At 42.6% G+C, this 22,808-nt stretch overlaps 2 protein-coding genes across 6 annotated transcripts in view; one reads left to right on the plus strand and one right to left on the minus strand.

Moving 5' to 3' along the window:
* On the minus strand, nucleotides 1-19,105 carry METTL13 (methyltransferase 13, eEF1A N-terminus and K55). Of its 5 annotated transcripts, none has more exons than XM_034409816.2 (8): nucleotides 18,670-19,105; nucleotides 17,006-17,759; nucleotides 15,988-16,187; nucleotides 15,080-15,275; nucleotides 14,284-14,415; nucleotides 12,859-13,071; nucleotides 1,116-1,247; nucleotides 1-284 (listed from the first exon to the last, which is right to left on the minus strand). In XM_034409816.2, exons 1-8 carry the CDS (start codon nucleotides 18,829-18,831, stop codon nucleotides 10-12), a joined length of 2,064 nt encoding a protein of 687 aa, XP_034265707.2. In that variant the 5' UTR covers nucleotides 18,832-19,105; the 3' UTR covers nucleotides 1-9. The 5 variants fall into 5 exon arrangements, with proteins under 5 accessions (XP_034265707.2, XP_034265705.2, XP_087746285.1 ...); XM_034409814.2 differs by having other exon boundaries at nucleotides 14,248-14,415; XM_087890159.1 differs by having other exon boundaries at nucleotides 18,731-18,919.
* The window catches only part of ITPA (inosine triphosphatase), a 13,763-nt gene continuing 10,041 nt past the window's right edge, over nucleotides 19,087-22,808 (plus strand). Inside the window, exons 1-4 of the mRNA XM_034409819.3 lie at nucleotides 19,087-19,226; nucleotides 20,427-20,484; nucleotides 20,566-20,630; nucleotides 22,238-22,311. Coding sequence (XP_034265710.1) covers nucleotides 19,158-19,226; nucleotides 20,427-20,484; nucleotides 20,566-20,630; nucleotides 22,238-22,311 — 266 coding nt within the window. The 5' untranslated portion in view covers nucleotides 19,087-19,157. The remainder of the gene's footprint in view (nucleotides 19,227-20,426; nucleotides 20,485-20,565; nucleotides 20,631-22,237; nucleotides 22,312-22,808) is intronic.

Raw genomic sequence — 22,808 nt, forward strand, 5'->3', positions numbered from 1 at the left:
TATGGTTGTTCAAACCAGTTTTATTGTTTCCAGCATATCTGCCAGGATATAAGTACTATCCCATTCTTGCCCAGGTCGCTGAAGTGCCTTCTCCAAAATCTGAGCTTTCTCTTGAAGGTCTCTGGAAGATAATTTGACTTTACCCTCCTGCTGGCAAAAGATGATCTCATTTACTTCCCCTTCAATCTTCTGAGTATAAAGTACGGGGAAAGTCTCTTTGAGGGCAGCCAAAACAGACCCTTGAAGCAAGATATCTCGACATACCAGATTGAGAATAAAAATGCCTGCAGATAGAAAAAAATAAAATATTTTGGCTTACTATTACAATCAGTGAGGCTACATAACAAAGTATAGAATATTTCCTTCTGGTGGAATCCCCTTCTTGCCTTCTACATTCTTTTTTTTAATATACAAAAAACTAGCTGTTTTCTAATCACTAGACAGTATTGTAGAGTATCACATATTAACGTTACATTCTGTTTTTAATGATATAAAAACTATTATTTATTTCGTTACTTTTGTTCTCTTGCCACATGTTTTATTACTTGCCTGACCACAGACAGACAAAGGCTAAAATCTCTAGCAATAGTTTTGCAAACCTTACCAATCTTATGAGCAAGGTTTTTCTCAGGTCTGCAGAAATCTCTTCTGATATAGGCATGAATCACTTTTGCAAACTGGTGTAATGAACAGCAGACCTGATGGTAGCAACCAATATAGTTTTATTGAAGAGGCATCTCCTTGAACAAGACTCTAGTCATCTTCTTGACTAGAATTTCTAATTCAATTCATCTCCTGAAAAGAGTTTATTTAATACATTATCCTAAGCTTTACTTATCCAATAAAGGCAATAAATGCTGACTCAATGTGTTTCGTAAAAACATGACGCAGTACACAATTTTATGTGTTGTTTAACAAAAATCTCTTTTTCTATTAACAGGTATCATTCTAATCATGTTATTGTCGTGGTACTGCAAAATTTCAAAGAATTTTTAAAAGTTCACTGATTCTAGAACAATTCATATCAGTTAGATCCAAATAAAAAGACAGGATAGCTCCTTGAGGCAGTTCATCATTTTACTTTTTTCAGACACTTACAACTGAGTAGTTCTCACCTTCTGTTTTCAAAAGCGTTCTCACTTTCTGAAGAAAAGTTTTCTCCACAAAGGCTGGTGGTGGACAGCTTATTCCCAAAGTTGAGTCCTTGCTGTCCACATCAAACATTATTACATCATAAGATGATGGAGCTGGGAAGGAAAGGGGGAAAAGTAGAGCATATTTCTCACAAAATATCAGTAAGGATCATTAGAGCTTACGTGTTGCCAATAACATTTGTGAAAACAATATATTTTGTTTTTTTTTGTTTTTTTTATAAGTAACTCAAATACAAATTTCCCCCCTTTTTTTTCCCCTCTCCCTCCCCCTCCCTAACCCCCCCTCCCCACCCATCCCCCCCTGTGACTTCTTCATAACAAAAAAAACCCCTAATTCATAACAGATTACTTACTCCCTCCTCTAGATATTGACCTTTACTTACTAAAAATATTATTAATATTATAACATCCCCCTTTATCCATACATATCAAAAAAGAGAAAAGAAAGGAAAAAAAAAAGACATTATACTATGACATTATAAAATAACTTCTCCACTTTAAAGCTATACGATAAGTCCTACTTTAACATTTAATCTTCTATATATATTACTATAACATTCCAAAGCGGCCTTCCCCATAAAATCTAGTTTAACATTTATTCCACTCTATCCATTTCTTCCACTCCCCTAAATATAACACTTAAAAATCCCTTTTCTTAGACTAATCAATCTACTAAATAGCTTATTCACCCACTATCATGCAAAATTGCCATACACAACATTTCTTAACATCTTTGATTCACTGCCCACACTTCTTAAAAATATATGTCTATATTTTCCATTATATCTAAATAAAAAAAAAGAAAAGACAATGACTTTAAATTTATAATCCATATAGTATCTTCTTTGAGGTCTTTCCACTGGATTGGTAGAACTAACATCCATAATCGGGTAACATAGCTTACTGGTGCAACAGTTTATTCAGGATCTTCAATCATATCTGCCCCCATCAGTAGTAAATATCTTCTTATATGTATAAAAGTAAAAACAACCACCCGAGTGACATTATAATTATATTCCATATAGTAATAATTGTGGGTTTCATCAGGATTATTAATTCCCATCATCGTAGTGGGTAACAACCCGATCTTCTGCATGCCCCAGCATAATTCTCTTGCCTTGTGATTCAAGATAATATAATATATTTATCAACACAAAAAGAAATTCCAAAATGGATAATTCAAATCCATCAGTTTAAGGCTCGTTTCACGTCCCCAGATTACGGCCATGCAGAGATCTGCCACAAACCTCAGGATGATATTAACCAATACGTCGCCTCTTCTGTGTTTACACATAATCGTTCATATTTTAAAATCACTGGCTTCACTGTTGCCTGATTAGAAATTTCTGTTTTTATGCCACCTATTTCTTTTTTTCTTTTCTTTTTGTGGGTTTGGTTTCCATCCTGGTTCCCTTTCTATAAAGTGTGTATCATCTGGTCGGTTTTTATTCTGCTTTGTAGATTGGTCTTGTTGGTTTTGCTTTTGTATCTCATATTTCTTTTTTATCCCTTGTATATCCCCTAATTGGTTTCCATGTTTATCCTTGCCTTGATAAGTCATCACATTAGGATTAGATGCCTCTTCTCTCAAATTTGTAGATAGTCCAGCTGGGGTATCCAATAAATCCAAAGGCAATTCATCTGGTACAGTCTCTGTAATTCGATATTTTACCTTTATTTCCGGCTCCTTCTGCTTATCCTGTATTATACCTGGAGATGTTAAGTTCATTTTCAACCTATTTTGATAAAATTCTTCCGCTCTTTCAACAGTATTTAGCTGATATCTTTCTCCTTGGTATCTAAATATAATACCCACTGGGGCGTCCCACCTGTAGGAGATATTTCTCTTTTTTAACTCATTCACCAGAAAACCAAATTTCTTCCTTTCCATCAATATCTTAGGTGGAAGTTCCTTGTAAATCCAAATCTTTCTTCCATACAATTGCAAATTAGAATTGAAGGAGTTTTGAACGATATTATTCCTAATCTCCTTATCTGTAAAATAAATCACCACATCTCTAGGCCATTGCCTTTGCTTAGCAATCCAGGAGTTGATTCGATAAACTCTGTCGATCCTACAAAACACTTCGTCAGGTTGAACCTTTAGAATCCCAGCTAGAAATTCAGAAGATATTTTCCTTAAATCATCTCTATTATTTTCCTGCAAACCTCTTAATCTTATCGCATATTCTGTAAAATTATATTGTACCATTAAAATCTCTTTTTCAATCTTCTGTTGCAGATTTTCTGCATTACCATACTTTTGATCAGCATCCATTTTAGGTTTTTCTTCTAAGCTATTATCCTGAGTGTTTGTCAAATCATTTTCAATTTTTTGAATTCTATTGTCCAATTTATCTTGAATTTCTTCCATTTTAGACTCTAGTTCATTAGTATTTGCGTCCAACTGTTTCATAAATCCTGTAAAACCATTAACCACTTTTGAGAGTTTTTTCTCCAAAAAATCAAACTTAGATTTCACCAATTCTTTAATTTCCTGCTTAAATTTTTCAAATTGCTGATTCACAATCTCCTCCCTTCTTTCAATCTCCTCTATAAAAAATTCTATTATATTAAAGTCAGGTTTCTGAGACTGAAGAATTAAGACTTGTTCCTTTAAGTTGTTGGTGGGGGGATCCCCCCCCTTCTTGTTTATCTGACTTTATGAGTCTCAGTGCCATGTTTCCGCCCAGGCAGGCTTTGTTAAAAAAAAAAGCAAGAAAAAAAAAAGGGACTTCTTTCCAATCAACAACAATATCAGGTCTCCAAGGGAAAAAAAAAGAGAAAAAGACACAGGAGCAAAGTTTTGTCTACAAATGTAGCCAGTGGTATTTATTCCGCTACATTGTAGTAATAGAAAACGGAAAGACTTCCCTTTCAGCCTCTCCTCCAGCCAACGCCATTTTAAAAGGCTTCTTTTTTTTTTCCCTCTTTCTTTTCCTCCTCTCTCTTAAGTAATTTTTTTTAAAAAAAAAAAAAATCAGTAAAATACTTGCAGTTCAATATTACAGGTCCAGCTCACATTTTCTTTGAGTAGTCTGTTAAATTTGCAGGCTTGCTTTTGACGCCTGGCTCTGCATCAGCAGAGGTCTCCCAAAGCCCGGAGCGGCGGCTGGGGATACGGGGCATCTCATCCGCTCCGTCCCAAAAGTAAAAAAAAAACTTTTGGGACTCCGCAGAGAGTTCTACCCACCCCTGCCGGCTCTATCTCCGTTTCCTCATGGAAACGGAGTTTTTTCGAGCCGCCATTCCGTTGTGAAGGCGGCTCTAACAGGCGATGGAAGCTGACGATCCCAAAGGAACGTCTGGCAGCGGCAAACAGCAACCCGGAAGTCCAATATATTTTGTTTTTCAAATCTATCTGCTTTGTAGTCTTACAGACATGAAAATAAGACTTTATGCCTAAAAAAATCCCAATCCATGGCAATCACAAGAGCATCTAAAAAAACATTTTACTGAGTAAGACTGGCCCTACCCAGAAATGAACATGATGAACATCCTGTTCTTCAGAATATTCTCCCAATTACATCAGCTATTGAAACATATCCAGCTCAAGATCTCCCTCTTTAGATATTATCTATCACATTAGATAATCACTGCTGTAGACTTTGCTAAATAGAACCAAAGTCAAAGGCAATTGAGAAACATTTTACCTAAGTGCATTTAATCACAAATCCTTCTTTTTTTGTAGATTGATATGTTTATCTACTGACCAGAATTTCCCATAAAATGGACGTTGACTTACCTGAACGTCCCTTTTAGGAGTGCTGTGACCACTGTCCATAACCGGGATCTCCACTTCAGATCTTGACAGTAACTGAGTGAGAGCTGACAAAACTCTCCCTGTTAAGGCACGCCTCCAATCCCATGATCCTCCAGTCTATCACGAAGACACAGCAAGACTCCACAGAAAGTTCCAACGGCAAGTCCATAAGAACAGGTCTTTGGCCAGGAACCAAGGCAGACAGTCTGAAAAAAAAAAAACCTGCAACACCAGAATAACAGGAACAAGGGAAGGGAAATGGACAGTGGTCGCAGCACTCCTAAAAGGGACGTTCAGGTAAGTCAACATCCATTTTCCAGAGTGCTGCTCCCACTGTCCATAGCTGGGACATACCCAAGCTCAAAGAACTAGGGCGGGAGACTGGCTGCCCCCGAACCCTTGTCCAAGACGACGCTCTGCAGGACTCGCCGCCCAAAGGCAGCATCCGAAGAAGCGTACGAGTCAATCCGATAGTGACATATGAACTGCGACACCGAGGACCATGTGGCAGCTCGGCAAATGTCCTCCACCGAAGCTTGTGTCGCCCACGCAGCAGAGGTAGCCGCGCTGTGGGTGGAGTGCGGTAGAATGTGCCCCGGAACAGGTTTCGCTGACAACTCATACGCCAATGAAATACACGCCTTGAGCCACCTGCCAACCGTGGCCGCGGATATCTTCTGGCCCATAGAGGCCAGGTGGAAGGAGACCAGCAGAACCTCCGTCCGACGAAAGGTGGCAGTCCGGTGGATGTATATACAAAGTGCCCGTTTGACGTCTAACTTATGCCATCGTCGTTCGGTAGAGTTCCGTGGAGACGGGCAGAAGTCCGGCAAGGAGAGTTCCTGCGCCTGGTGAAAAGGAGAATTTACCTTCGGGAGAAACGTAGGATCAAGTCTCAGAGTCACAACGCTATCACGGAACATACAAAGGTCCTCCCGAATCGAAAGTGCCGAGAGCTCTGACACCCTCCGGCCGGAGGTGATAGCCAACAGGAATGTGATCTTAAACGACAAATGTTTCAGAGTAGTCGACCTCAAAGGCTCAAATGAGGAAGATGTCAGAGCCTGAAGCACAAGCGGGAGGTCCCAGGTAGGGTACCTGTGGACTTGAGGTGGACACAAGTTCGTCGCGCCGTGAAGAAAGCCTCTGATAAGTGGATGGCGTGAGAGAGAGTCATAGGGAGGACACTTCAAGACGGTGGATAAAGCCGCTGTTTGACGCCTCAACGTCGCAGGAGCCAGGCCCTTCTTAAGTCCCGAATGTAGGAACTCTAAAACTTCTTCCACCGTCGCTGAGGTGGGATCCACATGCCTCGAAGCCCCCCAGGCGGAGAAGGCCCTCCAGGAAGCTTCATAAATACGGCACATGGAAGGACATCTGGCAGCTTGTATAATCTCGACAACACCGTCCGACAGATGTGACTTTTTCAGGATGACGCGTTCAAATGCCAAATGGCCAAGTGGAGCCACTGGGGCTCCGGATGACAAACGGCCCCTTGGAGAAGCGATGGGGTGGAATCAGCCAGGGCAGTGCCACGGAGAGGGCGACAAGGTCTGCATACCAGGCCCTGCGAGGCCAGTTGGGAGCAACCAGGATTAGATCCGCCTTTTCCCACAGCAATTTCCTCATGACACGTGACAGCAGAGGGATGGGGGGAAATGCATAGAGAAGGCCCCTCGGCCATTGGCACCTCAGGGCGTCGTGATCCTCCGCCGACGGATCTGGGTACCAGGACACGAATCGAGGCAGTTGGGCATTCTTCCGAGAAGCGAACAAGTCTATCAGTGGCGTCCCGAACCTTCGGCAAATCTCGTGAAACAAGCGAGGGTGGAGCTGCCACTCTGCTGGGTCAATCTGCTCCCGGCTGAGCCAGTCGGCCCGAACGTTGTCCACCCCCGAGATGTGGTCCGCTTTTATCGATCATAAATGACGCTCCGCCCAGTCGAAGAGATGTTCCGCTTCAAGCATCAGCGACCTTGATCTTGTGCCTCCTTCCTTGTTTACGTGCGCCTTTGCTGCCGTATTGTCGGTAAGGATCAGTATGTGGCGCCCCTCAACCGACTTCTTGAAATGGCAAAGCGCCAACCTGACCGCCCGCAGCTCGAGCAGATTTATGCTGCAGCGGCGTTCCATCGGGGACCATTGACCTTGCGCCACAAGGTCGCCGAGGTGCGCCCCCCAACCCCGCAGACTGGCGTCCGACGTCAAGGTCAGCCTCTCCGGCTCCAGGAAGTCGTAGCCCTCCAGAATCGCCGGTGACAGCCACAAGGTGAGCGACAGACGGGTCTGAGGAGGTAAGTACACCTGGTGGCTCGAAGCAGAGCGGCCCAACCGTTGGAAGGGAAGAAGGAACCACTGCAATGCTCGTGAGTGTCTGCGTGCCCACGGAACGATGTTGTAACAGGACACCATTTTTCCTAGCAGTTGGGCAAGAAGCGAGAGTGGCACCTTCTCCAGGGCTTGAATCCGAAGAATCAGGTCGGTGATACTTTGAGCTCTGTCTGGGGAGAGGAAAACCTGTCCTTTGACTGAGTCTATCAAGGCTCCGAGGTGAATCAGTCTCGAGGTCGGAACAAGGTGGCTCTTCTCGAGGTTTACCGAGAACCTGTGGCGTTGGAAAATGTCTAGGACGAGGCTCCGGTCGTGCGATGCCTGGGCTGGAGAGGAGGATAGTATCAGGACATCGTCGAGATAGCACATCACTCGTACAGGATGTTGACAGATTGAGGCAGCCACCACCGCCACGAGCTCCGTGAACGTGTGGGGCGTGGAGGACAGGCCAAATGGCATCGCCCGGTACTGGAAATGCCGTCCGTCGTACTCGAACCGCAGAAATTGTCGGTGAACGGGGCGTACCGGAACATGCAGGTAGGCTTCTCTGAGGTCCACCGATTGAAGTAAGTGCCCTCTCCGCACACCTGCCAGGATCGATCGAAGGGAGTGCATCTTGAACCTGTGATACACCATCGACAGGTTCAAGAGCTTTAAGTTCAAGATACCCCGCCAGCCCCCCGAGCTTTTGGGGACGAGAAAAAAGGTTGAATAGAAACCTGATCCCCGTTGGGTCGAGGGAACAGGTTCTATCGCTTCTATGCTTAGCAGATGGGCAATTTCCTGCAGCATCAGGTGGTGACGATCCAGAGATGATGGTACCGGGCAGGGAACGAAGCAACTCGGCAGGGTTCCAACAAATTCGATAGAGAGACCTGAAGAAATGGTGCGTAGCACCCAAGAGTCCTTGGTTGAACGGGCCCATTGGCGATGGAAAAGTTGAAGTCTCCCGCCGATGGGACCCGGAAGAAGCGAGTCATTTGTCTCTGCGCGACTGTCTGTAGTTGGAGCCACGAAAGGGGCGTTTAGTTTGAGGCTGGAACCTGCTCCGGTCGCGAAAGGAATCCCGTCCTTGTGCCCGGTCCGGGCCCGAGAAGGAGGACCTGCGGGAGAAGGAGCCGCCCGAACCTTGAAAGGAACGAAAGGGCGGGCGCTGGCTGTATGGAGTGTATCTCCTCTCGGTACGGCGGTACGAAGTTGGAAGGATCTTTCTTTTGTCACGATTCTCTATCAGGAGCGGTTCCAAGGCAGGCCCGAACAGGTTCGGCGTCTTATAGGAAGCGGATGCCAACCTCCATTTGGCCTTAAGGTCGGCCTTCCAATTGCGAAGCCAGAACAAACGCCTGGAAGAGACTGTGGACGCTAGGGCCCGGGAGGCGAACTTCACCGAATTCAGGGAAGCATCCGCCGAGTACTCGGTGGCAGCCACAATCTTATTTATGTCCTGGTGTAATCTAGTCTCTTCCGGAGGCAACCTCTGTTGGAGTTGTTTCAACCATATCAGCGAGGCTCTATTAAAGAAAGAGGTAGCGGTCGCCGTCCTGATCGCCCAGGCGACCGCCTGATGTGACCTGCAAAAGGCCAGTTCTGCTCTGCGGTCCTCCGACTTAAGACCATCTAGAGGGTCAGTAGAGACTAAGGAGTTGGAGGCCAAGGAAGCCACAGGAGGATCTACGGTGGGAAGGGCCAAGAGATCCTCTAAGTCAGGTGCAGCACAGTACAGCTTCCTGTCAAGGGTGCTGGGCGATGTCAGAGAGCCAGGCTGCCCCCAAGGAGATTGAAGCACGTCCAGAAACAGGCGGGGGCACGGGATCACCTCTTTGTCGGGTTTAGCCGACAGAAACAAAGCATCATGGGGCCCCGTGGATGTGGAGGCGCCAGACGGGTCAAGGCCTGGGGAGCTCAAATTGGTGGTAAGACGGGCCTTGTGCAATAACGATTTGAACATCGACGGGCGGAACAACCCCGTGAAGGCTGGGGAGTCCGGTGGTAAGTCCTCATCATCCGAAAATTCGATGTCCTCCGGGCATTCTTCACTATGGTCAGAGTCAGCCCGGGAGGAAGAGGAGGACGGCTTCCTGGTGACCTGGGTCGAAGCAACCTGATGAGTCAGTTGAACAGGCTGCCCGGTGGAAGTAAGGGGTGGAACCTGAGATGCTTGATGAAGACCGGCAGCCAGGAACGAAGAGAATGCTGATGCGAAAAAGGCTTGCATGTCAGCAGGCACTGGAGGAATTGCCCCATCAGGACCACGAAGGCCAGCTGCAGTAGGGGTAAACGTGGCCTCAGGTAGATGACGAGAAGGCCTCTGCGAAGAGGTCAGTCCCGCTCTGGAAACATCCGGCAAGGACTGGGACACACCTTTGGATAGGTGTAAATGCTGATCCTGTTGAGTAGCCGAAGGGGCATTCCGTTCGGGAGATGAGGCTGGGGATCCTGAAGACGAGGAGTCCCCTGCAACTGAAGCTGAAGCAGTGTGTTGAGTGGCACTCGTGCCAAGGCCCACTTCTGCCACAGCCGCCAATCTCGCTTTGTCCCACTGTCTCTCAAGGGCGTTATGGCGGCACTGAGCATCTCTGTCCAAGCCCTTGGAAACTTTAGTTTTCCGTGAAGTGCGGCTGGAAGACGCGGACTGCTTCCTGGAAGATTTCTTGGCCCGCTTAGCGGGACTGTGTGGTGGGCTATGGTCAGGCTCAATGTCGGACGAGAGCGCGTGGTCCGCCATGCCACTAGGAATTGCCAAGCCCAACCAAGGAAGGCACGGAACCGGCAGGTATGTGGAATAGCCCTGGGTCACCAGATGCAGTCCACAGTCGCCAGCAATTTTTTTTAAAAAAAAAAACTATTTATAAGCAATTATTATTATTAAATATGTATATATAGAGATTTTTATTTTATTTTATTTTATTATTTTATTTTATTTTATTATTTTATTTTATTTTTTTATTTTATTTTATTTTATTATTTTATTTTATTTATTTTATTTATTTTATTTTATTATTTATTTTATTATTTTATTATATTTTATTTTATTTTATTTTATTTTATTATTTTATTTATTTTATTTTATTATTTTATTTTATTTATTTTATTATTTTATTTTATTTTATTTTATTTTATTTTATTATTTTATTATTTTATTTTATTTATTTATTTATTTATTTATTTATTTATTTATTTTATTTTATTATTTTATTATATTTGTTTTGTTTTGTTTTGTTTTGTTTTGTTTTGTTGTTTTGTTTTGTTTTGTTTTGTTTTGTAACAAGGCAACTATATACAGAAAGAACTTCCAGCAGGAAAAGCCTTAAAGGCCTCTGAGGCGAAGGGCCAGTCCCAGAAATTAAATGTTGTAGTAGAGGGTCCCGTCACAGACCAGAGGCAGCCACGGCTTGCCGCAAGCACCAAACTCCGCCCCTTATGCCTCCGATGCAATGGCGGGCTCTAATAGTCCAGGGAAAATGGCGGGCACCCCAAGACAGTCCACAAAATGGCACCCGCTACTGCCGTCAGGCCGAAATGGTCGAATTGCCAACTCGTGCCTCTGAGAGACAGCCGCAGTGGCGCTGTCCTCGCCAGTAGAATTGAGGCCGAAACGGAGGGCGCACCTCTAGGATGACGCTCCTCCGAAGCGATCAAACGCCGGCGTTTCAAATTGGCGGCAAGCCTGCACGCCGAAGGGGCCTTGATCGGGACCGCCACCCAGCAATCTGAGAACGCGGGGAGCGCACAGTCAGCGTGACGCTACCCCGAAGCTGCAGCCGACAGCCTGGAGGAAAGCGGGGAGACCGACAAGCCTGCACGCTCGTCCCTTTCTTGCGGCCAAAATTATCGAGCTGGATCCGCCCCGAAGTCGGAATCCGGCGGCTGCAACCCGCAAAGCGTGGGCGGCCCGGGAGACAGACTCACCACACGCGATCAGCAGCCAGTAAGGAGTTCAGAGAAAAAAACACGAACCAAAAGGTAATCAAAAATAACTAAATGCCTAAACGATGAAAAGAAAACAGGGAGAGAGGCAAAGGTAGAAGAAATTAAGGAAGTTATATTCAAAAAAACCACAGCTCTGAAAATCACTTCAGCTCTTGTCAGTAACTGAGTGATAGACTGGAGGATCATGGGATTGGAGGCGTGCCTTAACAGGGAGAGTTTTGTCAGCTCTCACTCAGTTACTGTCAAGATCTGAAGTGGAGATCCCGGCTATGGACAGTGGGAGCAGCACTCTGGAAAACATCTCCCTTTAAAATAAATGATCCATTTCCCCAATTAATTCATTACAAATTAATCTAGAAAGCAGATGCATATTGCTTACATCAAAAAAGTTGTCATATCAAACTAAGTACAATAATCATTTATTTTAGCCGAGTACTTGAAAAAACAAGCTAAGTATACTTATGTTACTCAGGTCATAGTTCACTGAAGTAGTCTATGACAACTTGCCACGGCCAACTCACCACAGCCAACTCGCAATGGCCATCTCGTCACAGGACAAGGGTTATACTAATATCAAAGAATTAGTGGAATAAAATCATTAAAGAAAAGATGTAGAAGGAGGGGCAGAATGAAATGTGAAAGGCAAAAATTAAAATAATTTTTATTTATTTTAAATAGTTAAATAGAATTGGTAAACTGTCCTGCAGCGAGTTGTCCCATGGCAAGTTATGCCGCAGTGAGTTGGCTATTGCGAGCTGGCCATGGTGAGTTGACTGCAGCAAGTTAGCAGTAGCAAGTTGTCCCATTCCCCACTAAAGTACCATATGTTCTGACCTACACTGTTACCATCCTAGTTATGATTCATACAAATACTGTTGCAGTTGATAACTTTTTCTTTTTAAAATGGGGAAAAATTATCAAAAGAAGTTTAACTCTCACTGTTGCTTCTCCACTTTAATTTCCCCCGAATCTCATTCTGTATGACATCAATTTGTTTTAAAATTATCTGTAACAATATCCACAATTTTCCCTTATGATCTAACACCAGAATTGTCTTGCTGGACCAGAGTACAGATCTATTTTATAAGTATTCAACTCCTCAACAAGACAATAAATAATGGCCTGCACATAGCATTCTACTTCTGTCCCTAAAAGCATAGAGACATTATTCCATAACAAGACGTGGATTCTATAGCACATTCATATGTATATGTATCAGTTGGGGCACAGCCTAACTGCAAATGCAAGCTCTTGAGTTAAATAACCTACCTACGGTAGCATTGTGGTTCTCAACGCTCAACATTTAAATAAAGATTTTTGACACTACAAGAGTTAAAGGCTTTTGTGTCTCTTGCAGGAAAATAAAACAGTTTTTGTGTCAGTACCTGATATATAGCATCATAGAGCGCATAGACAGCGTGTATTACAGGAATTCTGATATACAGAGATATAACTGCTAAAACATCCAGAATAGAAGGGTGTTGTTTTACTTTTTTCTTCTTGAACCATTACATGCTCAAAATAACTCATTTTAATTACACAAAAGAGTAAGAGCAATACAGATTTTTTCAAGACTTCTGAAATACTTGCTGTCAGAAAGTCAAAGGACACAAACAACGCTAAGAGATGCACCATCCATAAATCATGACTTGGGCGTTGATTGATCTAAGAAGTCATTACCTTTTGCTGTAAGATTGGCAACATAAACTAAGCCATCTGCAATGTGAATTTTGAGTCTGTCTCCTGGTGAGAAACCAAACCAACGTGTAGCCACTTCCAGCATGGCAGAATCAATCTCCACTACATCAACAGAGCACTGCAAGAAGTAGTCATGAAGGAAGAGGGGAAGGCTGCCACCACCCAGGCCAATCACAAGCATATGGATCTGGGCTTCTGAAAACAATACACAGAATAGTTACAAATTGGAAGCACAACTAGCAGTGCCCTGCTCTGAAGAGGGAGTGTGGCATGGAGATACTTCTGTACCATAATTCTCAGTGTTAGGCTTGCAAAGTCCAAAATTTTGTTATAGTCTCTCTGCTAACTCAGGGGGCAATTTATTTAAGAGCAGAAAAGAAGTCAAGTCCATTGTTCCATATTCCAATTTTCTGAGGTTGCACTTTGGTCCATTCCCTGGGGCTCCAAATAACCCAGTAGTGCTAGATACAGCTGCTGACAAAGACACCTCTATTTTTTTAAGAATCCCTCCTTGGAGGAATATATGTCAACACCCATACCACAATGCAGCCGGATCAGTTCTGTATAAGGCAAGCTGCCGCCCAGATGTAAGGTTACCAGAGCTGGGATGAAAAATCAATATAATAGATAACAAATGTTATGGCAGGAAAGATATACAGAAAACTCTTAAGTCTTTGCTGCCACCTAATGACCATGTGGATGTTCAGAGTTCAGATCTGAACAAGTTTTGGTTATATGTAGAGCAGCCCTAAACACAGATGGATAAGAAAACATTCGGATGAAAAAATAAGATTATTTGCTGCACATTTGGTCAGAACCACTTTGGGGCTGGGGGCTGAACAAATTACTGCAGCTTTAACTTTGCGTCTGCATGCTTTTTCTTTCTTTCTTTTTACTATTTGCTCAGAAACTCAATCCAATTTAATCTGGCCAAATGAATTCTAGTCAATGGATATGCATTACATATGTCAGCGCCTTTACAATCCTACTTCAATCTCCATTTTTACTGCTAATAAATGGATGGATGGAAGAGACTAGAAGCATAACCTTATTTACAAATGCCTCATAGAGAGACAGGAGACTGTGAGTTCTAGCCATGCCTTAGGCACGAAAGCTGTCCGGGTAATTTAAGTCAGTCCCTCTCACTCAATCCAATCCACGTCAAAGGGTTCTTATTGTGAAGAAAAACAGGTGGAAGAGGAAGAAGCATTTGTATGTTCGCCACCTTGAGTTATTTGTAAAAGACAAAAGAAGTTGGGACAAAACTCTAATAAATAAATAAAATGCTACTATTTAACTATGACTGACAGGGACCTGACATAAATTCACTTAATATTCATTGGCCAATTGGTTCTGTGGCTTCCTACTCACTTGGAAGACCTTCAGGGTTTTTCAGCAAGCACAGACCTGCGACCATAGCTCTGTGGTGAGCGCAACACAAGAAACTTTTGTCAATGGCCGGACAGGCAGCTTCAGCATCAGGTTTGAAATGGTCCCTAGGGGCCACTTTCTTCTTCTTCTTTGGCTTCTGCTTGTTACCTGGCCAAAGAAAACAAAGCAAATTTAGATGGACAAGCCGTATGGACTATCGTAACTATAAAAAGGGGGAGGGGTAGTTTAATTATTGAAATTATCTGGGATAGGAGACAACTACTCAAAATACTCCATCCCTCCCCAAAGGGACACTTCCCCACAATGGGTCAAGATTGGAATTCTATCTCTTTCTCCCAAAATAGCCATTCTAATCATTTTGTTTTCAACAACTTATTAATTTCAAAGCAGGCCGGAATTCATTTTTGTTCACTAAATAGCTGTACATAGATAATGTCCACCCAGATGTTGCTGATTTATAACTCTTGACAGACAAGTAGTAGTCAGGGATTCTTAACAGCTGAACAACATTCAAAGGACCATAAATTCATCTGGTAGAGAAGACTGATAAGGATTTCCACATCTTAAAATATGAGGTGCTAAATAGGAGGGACAGCAATGCATATTGTACTTAATAATTCAAAACATTGCCTTACGGCTTGTGTTACCTTATTAGCCCGCTTCTTTCTACCATTTTCTTAAATTGATCCACAGAAAGCTGGAGAGAAAAGTGGGGCTGTGCAGTACATGCCTCCCACCTGTACTAGGCCTCCTTGCAACCCCATTCTAAAGGACAGCAGCCCATAGTTGGTAGCTACAGCTTTAATTTCACCTTTGTGGGATACCCTGGATGAAAGCCTTGCTTCTGACTGCACTATATTCCTGTTGTTGAGGAAGATGAGGCGACGGAAATAGCAAGCACCACCTCCTTTGACATCTTCAATAACATACTCCCCACTAAAAGGACTAGTATCACTATGCTGGATGGTACGGATCCCAATGTCTCCATCCACAGACAGAAATGGCACCTGCAAGAGAAGGCAATCTAATGATGCTACTGTCCCACAGAGTTTCTTTAAAGATCAGGGAAACAGAATATAAATTATAAATATTATATTATAACATATTATAAATACCATATACTCTGCCTACCTGAACTATGATCACCACTTTCTAGGATCTTAGATTTGTGGTAATCTTTGCTAGAACCAATACTGAGATGGCAAAAAAAAAAAAAAAAATTGACACTATGTTTTTGCTATTCTTATAGGCACAAGGCAATGCCAATTTTATTTTAAGTATCAAGCTCTCTTCATCACCTAAACTTCCTAAAACGTTTAAGGTATCTGTAATTTTCAATCACACACAAACTGAAGTTTAAGTACTAGGCCAAGACAGCTGATTGCTGTTCCTCCCTCCTCTAGCAGCAGCAATAGCCAAGAGGTCCTGAGTAGCCTTTGTTTCTGCAGAAGATAGATCATGGAACAAATTAATTTTGTTTCTGCTATACAAAGAGGTGTTCAAATTCATACAGCATTGCTCAAAGAAGCCATCACATCATCACTGAAAAATTCAAGGAGGAAAAAAAAATACCTAGAGCTTTTAATCACATAACTTCTGAATATTAGTTGCTAAAAGTATCAGCAAGAAAGCACTACTATAATTTCATCCTGCTTATTGGCTTCCCCTAGGTATTCAGTGGTCACTGCTAGAGAAGATTAGAGGACTAAACGGACCTACCTGCTGCTGGGCTGGAAGCCCAGCGGGGGCCAGTTCCATCACTTTTTCTGACAGTTCTGCCTGGATGGCTCCCATGTTGTCATAGTGTTGATTTCTATGTAAGGCCACAGTTACCAGACGCCAAAATCCTGCACTCACAGCCAACTGCTTCCGTCCCTCCTCCGTCCCAAAGAGCCACTCAGTTTCTCTGCCCTGTGGTACTGGATCAGGCAACACAAGGGATTTGTGCCTCATCAAAAATATAGACCTTTCAGTGCACAGATTCTATATTTCAATTTCATGTGATATGTAAAGCAGAACAAATTTTCTGTTCTCATGTTACAGTTTATTGGTAATTTACTTTGTTAACCATGATTCTTAATATTTATCCTTATATAAAGCTTTGATCACTACTTTCTTAGAACAATATATATTATATTCAATTATTCACAATTAATCATATATTGGAAAGATGAAAGTATGGTCACAACTCAAGATGTTTTATAAGCAAATGCTGGGAATATTAAAATATTTTAGCCATCAAAATAAGGGCAAGCAAAAATATTTAAAAATCATCATTTGTTAGAAACAGCAGCAATTATTATTTTGATAATTTCTATTTTGTGAGTTAGAATATCAAGCATCAGAAAATGAATTGATACTCAAAAATAATATGATACAGAATGTTAATCATTTTTAACTATTTTTTCCTGTCTGATATGAACTTTCTGATATGAACCTATTCAAAAGTTGCTAGTTTCTTCTTTGGGGATGAAAGAAGGTAAATTCATAGAGAGAAAAAAATCCTAAAGGCTACTTGCAAATTAGCACTGACAAACTCACCAGTCCCATAAATATTTGAATAGATTTTGCTACCTTCCTAAATACTGCTCTTCGGTATACCTGAAAAAAAACTGCAAAATTTGCTCAACAATATTAGCAACGTTTGAGGAAGAGAATCTAAAGATAGAATCTTGGGTTGTTTGAATTGTATTTGATCTCCAATATAGTGGGCTGAATAAGAAACACATTAACTCACTGATAAAGATGGCAAATTGTTTGTCCTGTGACACTTTCACCTTTGAGTTATGCACTACATGTAAAGTATACCGGGCTCGGCCAGTGTCTTTGCTGCAGAGATCCAGAGAGATGGTCCCTACATTAGAGTTCTTATTGAGTTGATTCCACAGCAGAGAGTAGTGTTGTCTCTCCTTCACTGCATCAATTAGATGCTCACTGTTCTTGAACCGGGCAGGTTTCTCTTGTGCTTCAGTACAGAGCTCCAAAATACATAAAACTGAGCCAGGGACTGGTCTTATCTTTGTCATAACATAAACAAAGACAGGCAAAGCAAATTCCTGGTCTGAGGTGCCTGTTTTCTGGCCAGGGACTTGATGTACTCGAACCATCCAACCTTCCTGAGAGAAATATTCCACAGCTGCCTTCAATACATGTGCCTGAGCCAAGGAGACACATAGGTAACGCCCCCCGAATTGCAAGACACGACCAATTTCAGCAAACATTCTTTCAGCTCTTTTCAGAGTGGTTTCTTCTCCATCAGTCAGGAGAGCATCAAGAGTGCCTTTATCAAACACCACCTGGAAATGCTCATCAGGGAAATCCATTTGCAGTACATCCATTACCATGTAGGTCATTTTGGGTCTCAGTTGCATGCTGCGTTCCTGCATCTGCTTAACAACCCGCTCATTAATGTCCACACTGATGATATCGTGATAGCCTTCATCATAGAGCTGCTCACTTAGTTCTGAATTACCACAGCCAACAACAAGAATCTAGTGGAAAAGCATGGAAGAAACGTCACGTTCCTTTTAGGGATGTCAAAATTATTCCTTAGCATAGGGGTTTTTCAGGGAGCTTATACAAAGAGTTGTAGCATCTGGCCCTCAAAGTAAGTAAAACATACTGAAACTAAAATGAAAGTAGAACCTAGATAATTTGTATACACTTCACTAGATATTTTAAAATAAAGGCCATGAAACTAATGAAGAGAAATATAATCTTAGTAAGGTCAATTTGGAAAAAGTTGGAAGTTTACACCCTAACATATCAAAATGAAAGCTCTCTTTAGAGTCCTTGCAAAATCCATACTTTAAAATTTTAAAATTTAATTTTAAAAGCTTAAAGTAGGGCTGAGAAAGAAGTTAGCACCCATAATGTCTTATCCACATATGCAGAAAGTGGAACAGGAATAAAAGGATATTTATATTATATTACACTAAATCAATTGTACGTATAGATCACATACTGTAGATCAAGTAAGACATTTGAAGCAATTTTATATTTCAACTAAAAGACTTCCTGACTTCCTACATGATGAATAAAAAAACTCAGCCTACCCCTTGGCTTATAACTTAAAAGACATAAGGCAAAAGGTTATTTTTAACCCTTTATTATTTTAGTCTACATAGGTGTAACGACTGAGGTGGATGGAGAAGAAATAATATCTTTTCTGTGAAGACTGCAGTTATCCAAGAGATTAAAGCAGCCAGAGACATAAAACAGGCTGGCTAATTTATATTTAAGTGACTCGAATGTCGCTCCGAAAGTTGGTTTGTCTGATCTCTCGTAATGAAAACTCCTCCGGAGCCAAGAAATGCCTCCACCGAATAAAGTTTATGCCCTGCCCACGTGCTCTCCTTTCCCCTAACTTTTGTTTTTCTCCTCCGGTTTATCTCGTCTCACCGAGTCCCGCAGGCGCAGATACCGCCCCAAAGTCGGTCCGAGTCCTGACCACTCCCCGTACCACTCAAAGGCGCGCTCGCCTCGCTTCCGAAAGAATCGGTCCCAATACTCCGACGAAGCGAAGTCTCGACCGTCTCTCGGCAGCAACCGCAACGCCTCCATGGCTAAAGCCACGAGAAGGCGATCCCAGAAGCCGGGAGGGAGGGGAGACAACCCAAGCCGGAAGTGCCCTCGGAGTCTTCATCCGCCCACTTTTTTTGTTCCTCTCCGAGTCCTTCCTCTACGTTCAAAGCTCATTGGTTGGCCAAGGCTTCCATCTTGGCTTTTTACGTCCAATGGGTTTGCAATAGGTTCCTCCCTTCTTTAGCGTCATTCATCGTATACCGTCAAAGCTTGCTTGCTTGCTTGTCTTCGGAGTGAAAGGCTGCGCAGGGGGACCTTGAGGATTTCTGATTGTTTACGTTAACTGCGCAGGCGTCAAGAGCACGATGGCGATGATACCGGCGGCCGGCCGGAGCGTGGTGTTTGTCACCGGCAATGTTAAGAAACTGGAGGAGGTGGGTTTCTGCCGTCGTTTACAAAGCGCATGGGTGATGGCACTGGCTAGTGTTTAGCTGTTTTTCTGTTGCTGCGAATAGTAAACTTGATACTTATAGGGCAGCGATTCTCAATCTCAGCAACGTTAAGATGTGTGAACTTCAGCTCCCAAAATTTCCCAGGCAGCGTTGTGGGGAATTCTGGGAGTTGGAGTTCACACATCTTAAATGGCCGAGATTGAGAAAAGCTGTTCTTCGCTAACGAATAAACGGGCCAGCCCTTGCAAGAGTTGGGATTTCTATGTATCTCATGTAGAACATGAGTTCTATTTATGAGAATTGGCGTTATTGATTGCTTCAGCGCTAAAACAAAATTCTGCAATGCTTGGATTACCTATTCTGAGTTACAAAAGTCTGGACAACCAAGACTTCTGTACCTCTTTATTACCGGTTTAGTGTTGTCTGAATATTTGCAATCCTAGCAAACACTGGTGGAAAGTAATGATGTTATAAGTCTAAGCCATCCGTTATATAGATTTAGCCATTAGTATTTTCAATTTGTAGCACTGTTGTGTTTCCCCACTTTTATACGTTTAAATCCAGAAAATAATCCAGTAGGAAAACTTTTTTGATTGATGTCACTAGGAACTGTCAGTCCAGAAATACCATCATCTTCATTTAACGACCCCATAATCCCTTGCAGGGTGGAATCTGGACAACTGAATGGAGCTAGCTGTTTTAATGGCCGGATGCCCTTCCTGTCACCAATGCAGAGTTTGTTCAGTAGATATATTCTCAGTGTGCCCAGAGAGACAAATATCTGCCTCTAGGATTGAACTCACAGCCTCCTGATTGTGAGGTGAGAGCTCCACCTCTAGGCCATCGCACCACTCCTGTCCAGAAATACCTCCCCAGAAGAAAATGTCTTTATCCTATACTTGTAACAATAACTCTTGGCGGTGTAGAAGAAAATAAAAGCAAAGTAGAAAAACCACCACATGCATAGAAGAGTGCCCACAATCAGTGTAGATGAATCCTTGATGAAGTAGGAAGTTTTTAACAATTTTCTGAAATATGAAAAGAGAATGTGGCATTTGGGCTTCTCAGAGTAACATAGTTCATAATAAAGGCACTGCTACATTGTCCAAGATATGGGCTAAGAGATGTAACTTGTGAAAGCTTATTAGTATTCAAAACTAACTACTTCTCTTTATCTTGCAGGTGATTCAGATTCTAGGTGACTCCTTTCCATACAAATTGGTTGCAAAGAAAATAGACCGTGAGTTCATGTTTCCATTTGTCTGGTACCTTAGCAAACTACTGATCACCACTAACCTTACTTTTCTTTAAAATTTTGTAGTACCTGAGTACCAAGGGGAGCCTGATGATATTTCTACCCAGAAGTGCCTGGAAGCAGCTAAGCAGGTTGAAATATTCCTTTAGTTAGCTCATTATGTAAGGCACCAAGAAACCCAGGAAAATTTTATAATTTATGCTCAGATAAATTTTGCTGTATATTCCATTGAGACGTACAAGCCGTTTTGACTCCAGAAAGAATGTTTAATGTTTGGCTAGGGTCAAAAAAGTACAATATGAACTCTTTATATTATACTGTTTTTGACTTGTGCATATTCTGCTAATGTCTCCTCTTTTTATTGTCCATATTTTTTTAAAAAACATCTACAAGAAATCAGCAGACTATCATGCATTTTATATTTATATTTATATTTATAATAAGAATTATATTTAGTAACTCTTAACTCCAATGACTCAATTGCATGTTTCAATTTAGGGCAATTGTAACACTTGAAAAATAGTAGAAAAATTTCAGTTACATATAATTATGAATCCCATGTAGCTGATTAATCTGCAATTTCTCTTGCTGCTAAGAGAACAGAGTTGGAAAGGATCTTGGAGGTCTCCTATTCCAATCCCCTGTTCAAGCAGGAGACCTATACCAGTGATGACTAACCTTTTTGCCGTCATGTGCCAAAAGCGGGGGCAGCATTGGGGGTCGTGCGCGCGTGTGCCCACACCCATAATGCAGTGCCCCCTGCATGCCCTGCCTCCCCACGCATGCACGCTGACTTTCCCCCATGCACGCACACGCTCCCCTCCACATGCACGCGCGACCTCCCCCCACCCGGCACATGTGCGTGCGACCCCCTGTGGCCCATTTTGGGCCTAGTAGGCCTCCCTGAAGCCTCCTGGGACCAAAAACGGGCCATGGGGGGGGGTATTCCACACACCCCTGGTGGCCCATTTTGGGCCTGGCAGGCCTCCCTGAAACCTCTTGGGACAAAAAACATTTGGGGACAGGAGGGGGCGCTGCTCCCCCCATGCATGCACGTGCGACTACACACGCATCTCCCGCATGCGCCCTGTGCCAGAGACCAAAAAATCAGCTGGCTGGCAGGAGGCACGCACGCATGCGCGATGGAGCTGAGCTGGGCAATGGCTTGCGTGCCCACAGAGAGGGCTCCAGGTGCAGTGGCACGCATGCCATAGGTACACCATCATGGCCCTATACCATTCCAGACAAGCCTCCAGTGATGGAGCATCCACAACTTCTGAATGCAAGCTGTTCCACTGGTTAATTGTTCTAACTGTAAGTAAATTTCTCCTTAGTTCTAGGTTATTTCTCTTCTTGATTAGTTTTCATCCATTGTTTCCTGTCTTGCCTTTAGTGTTTTAGAAAATAGGATGACCCGCTCATTTTTGTGGCAAATATTGGAACACTGGACATTGTGTTACCTCTGATTACATTTTGTCACAGTCATCTTTAAAAATGCTGAGCTCCAACTATGAGGCCATTCTGTTTATATCCATTTGGCATCTACATTATATACATTCCTAAAAGTGGTTTCTGCAACAAATCTTTAAATTATATTATTCCTGTCAGAGATTAACTTGGGATAGAAGTTGCCTAAAATTTTTAAAAAGCTTTATTTACAATATGTGGAACTACTTCAAAAAATTAATTTAGGTTTTCATTGTTCTTTTGTTGTTTTATTATTATTTTTCTTTAACAGATTCAGGGACCAGTTATAGTGGAAGATACCTGTTTGTGTTTCACTGCTCTTGGAGGTCTCCCAGGGCCATATATGTAAGTTGGACTCCAGTAATTTGCTGAGAGGATAGCTGATAATTGGAGAAAAGAAAATACTGCAGGTTAGAGGTAAAACAGGTGAGAAGGAATATTAGGCATAAAGGAATTTATGTTTATCTTAATTATCTAGTTCTATTGAAAGTTCTATTGTCTTTTTTGCATCCCTATTACAAGCCTTTTAAAAAAGAAAGCAGAGAAAGCAGAGGTCTAGATATGTGTTGGTTATTTTCTGAGTGCTTTGATATTTAGAACTATTAAAAAGCCTCCTCCCGGGGTGAAATGCTCCTGGTTCGGGCCGGATCACCCGATCCGGTAGCGATGGAGGCGGGTGGTTCGGAGAACTGGTAGCAAAAATCCCTGCCCCCATCCCCCCATGCCCAGCTGAGCCGCACAATCATCAGAGGCTTTTTTTTTACTTTTAAAAGCATTTTTTCTACAACCTCTTAAGCCGAAAAAATGCTTTTAAAAGTTAAAAAAAAAGCCTCTGATGATCG

The sequence above is a fragment of the Pantherophis guttatus genome, chromosome 3 (assembly GCF_059756535.1).
Source record: "Pantherophis guttatus breed Tessera chromosome 3, ASM5975653v1, whole genome shotgun sequence".
Lineage (NCBI taxonomy): Eukaryota > Metazoa > Chordata > Lepidosauria > Squamata > Colubridae > Pantherophis > Pantherophis guttatus.